Source organism: Carlito syrichta, unplaced genomic scaffold, assembly GCF_000164805.1.
Source record: "Carlito syrichta isolate Samal-C Ts95f unplaced genomic scaffold, Tarsius_syrichta-2.0.1 Scaffold312595, whole genome shotgun sequence".
NCBI classification, from domain to species: Eukaryota; Metazoa; Chordata; class Mammalia; order Primates; family Tarsiidae; genus Carlito; species Carlito syrichta.
In genome coordinates this window covers 140,035-141,996 of record NW_007256691.1, presented here as the reverse complement: position 1 = coordinate 141,996, position 1,962 = coordinate 140,035, and the positions used below count along the sequence as shown (strand labels likewise).

Genomic DNA, 1,962 nt, shown 5'->3' with positions numbered 1-1,962 from the left:
TCCCTCCCTTCCTCCTTCCTTTGTTTCCTCCCTCCTTTCCTCCCTTCCTCCTTCCCTTGTTTCCTCCCTTCCTCTGCCCTTTCCTCCTTTTCTCCCTCTCTCACTTTCTCTCTCCCTCCCTTCATTCTTTCTTCCTCTCCTCCCTCCCTCCTTTCCTCCCTCTTTCCCTCTCTCCTTCTCTCCTTTCCTCCCTCCCACCCTTCCTCCTTCCTTCCCTCCTTTCCTCCTTCCCTCCCTTCTTCTCTTCACCCCTCCCTTCTTTCTTTCTTTTTTCCCCCTAAAATGTATTTACTGAGTGCCTGCTTTATGTGGCAGAGACAGGTCTCTGCAGGGCCCTCACCCAGGGGGGCTCACAGTCTAGGGGACTATGCTGGGAATATCAGCTCTGCCCCCTTTGCCTCTGACCCTATTCATGTAGGCTAATTATGACTCTGTCATCTGGCTGCCTGAGTTTGAATCTGAGCTCTGATATTTTCTAGCAATGTTGGCTCAGGCAAATATATTAACCTTTCTGAGCTCTGGTTTTCTCATTCATGAAATGAGGGTACCAATAATAGGGTTATTGTCGTGGGCAGGATGAGATGTGTATAACGCACTTCATATGGTGTCTGGGATTGAGCGAATCCTTGGTAAGTGTATAATGTCAGCATCGTGTCACTGTTTCCTTGTGGTGGCCTGAAACCCTTCACTGTTCCTTGACTCATGTTCCTAACCCCACAGCCATGTCCACTGTTGGTGGGAACTCAGAAGGAGCCCCCTGTGCCTTCCCCTTCACCTTTCTGGGCAACAAGTATGAAAGCTGCACCAGTGCTGGCCGCAGTGATGGGAAGATGTGGTGTGCGACCACGACCAGCTATGATGATGACCGCAAGTGGGGCTTCTGCCCCGACCAAGGTACAAGGCCACGGCCATTAGACGGAAACACCAGATGTTGCCCCTGACCCCAAACCTGGCTGAAAACCTTCCTGAGATCCTGCCCACCTCAAGCATAGAAACTGTCCCCTGGCACCCTACCCTGGTAGGAACATGGCACCTCCTTCCAGTCCTGCCCACGTGGGCCAAGATAACACCCATTCCTGGTAGAGACGGGGTCCCCGTGTAAGCAGTACCTATCCCAAACCAGACCCTGTTCACCTTACTACCTACTGCCTCTGCTGGTTGCCTACTGGTGGAAACCAGCTCTCTGGAGGGGATACTTCTCTTCCCTTCCTCCTCAGTCACCTTCTGGGCAGGGCTGTTTCTACCAAAAAATGTCTGAGTTTTGGGCACAGGTTACCCTTCACTGCTGCTTGACTCATGTCTCTAACCCCACAGCCATGTCCACTGTTGGTGGGAACTCAGAAGGGGTCCCCTGTACCTTCTCCTTCACCATCCTGGGCAACAAGTATGAAAGCTGCACCAGTGCTGGCTGCAGTGACTGGCCAGAAAAGATGGTTGTCCTAAGAGACATTCCCACTCCTACAACGAGGTGCCTGCCAACATGGGTAGGCAGCAGAAGAGAGGAAAAAGGAGTAGCCTCATGGTTGTTCTGACCCCACAGTTCACACAACATGGGAGAGCCCTTAGAGCCCTCCCTGCCCCATCAGCATTGTCCTTTGCCAAGGTGTGAATGGTGGGTCCTGTCAGTGGTGCAAATGACACAGCCAGCTGGGAGAGCTCTCTGCCCTCCAGGACTCATGGGCTGGGGGGAGAGTAACCAGAAAGACAGTAACCAGAGAGAGTGACCAGAAACTCTATGGTAAACCTCAGCCTGCAACCTTACTGTGGGGTCAGTGCAGTGAGAAGGGTGCTTGGGTCCCTGTGCTCACTCCACTCTGCAGGACCCAGGGTCAGAGGTCTCTAAGCTCCCTCATGGCCCACAATGGGAGGTAATGGCCCACAGGTGAGTGGACAACCAGAATTAGGTCAGCCTCTCTTTATGTTATTTGCATTCTTTTTTTTTTTTTTTTTTTTTTTTTTTTT

The 1,962-nt window shown here is 52.0% G+C and overlaps 1 protein-coding gene across 1 annotated transcript in view; it reads left to right on the top strand.

Annotated features, from left to right (window-relative positions):
• The window catches only part of MMP2 (matrix metallopeptidase 2), a 27,137-nt gene that overhangs the window by 10,609 nt on the left and 14,566 nt on the right, over positions 1 to 1,962 (top strand). The window contains exon 7 of the mRNA XM_008069957.2: positions 712 to 894. Coding sequence (XP_008068148.1) covers positions 712 to 894 — 183 coding nt within the window. The remainder of the gene's footprint in view (positions 1 to 711; positions 895 to 1,962) is intronic.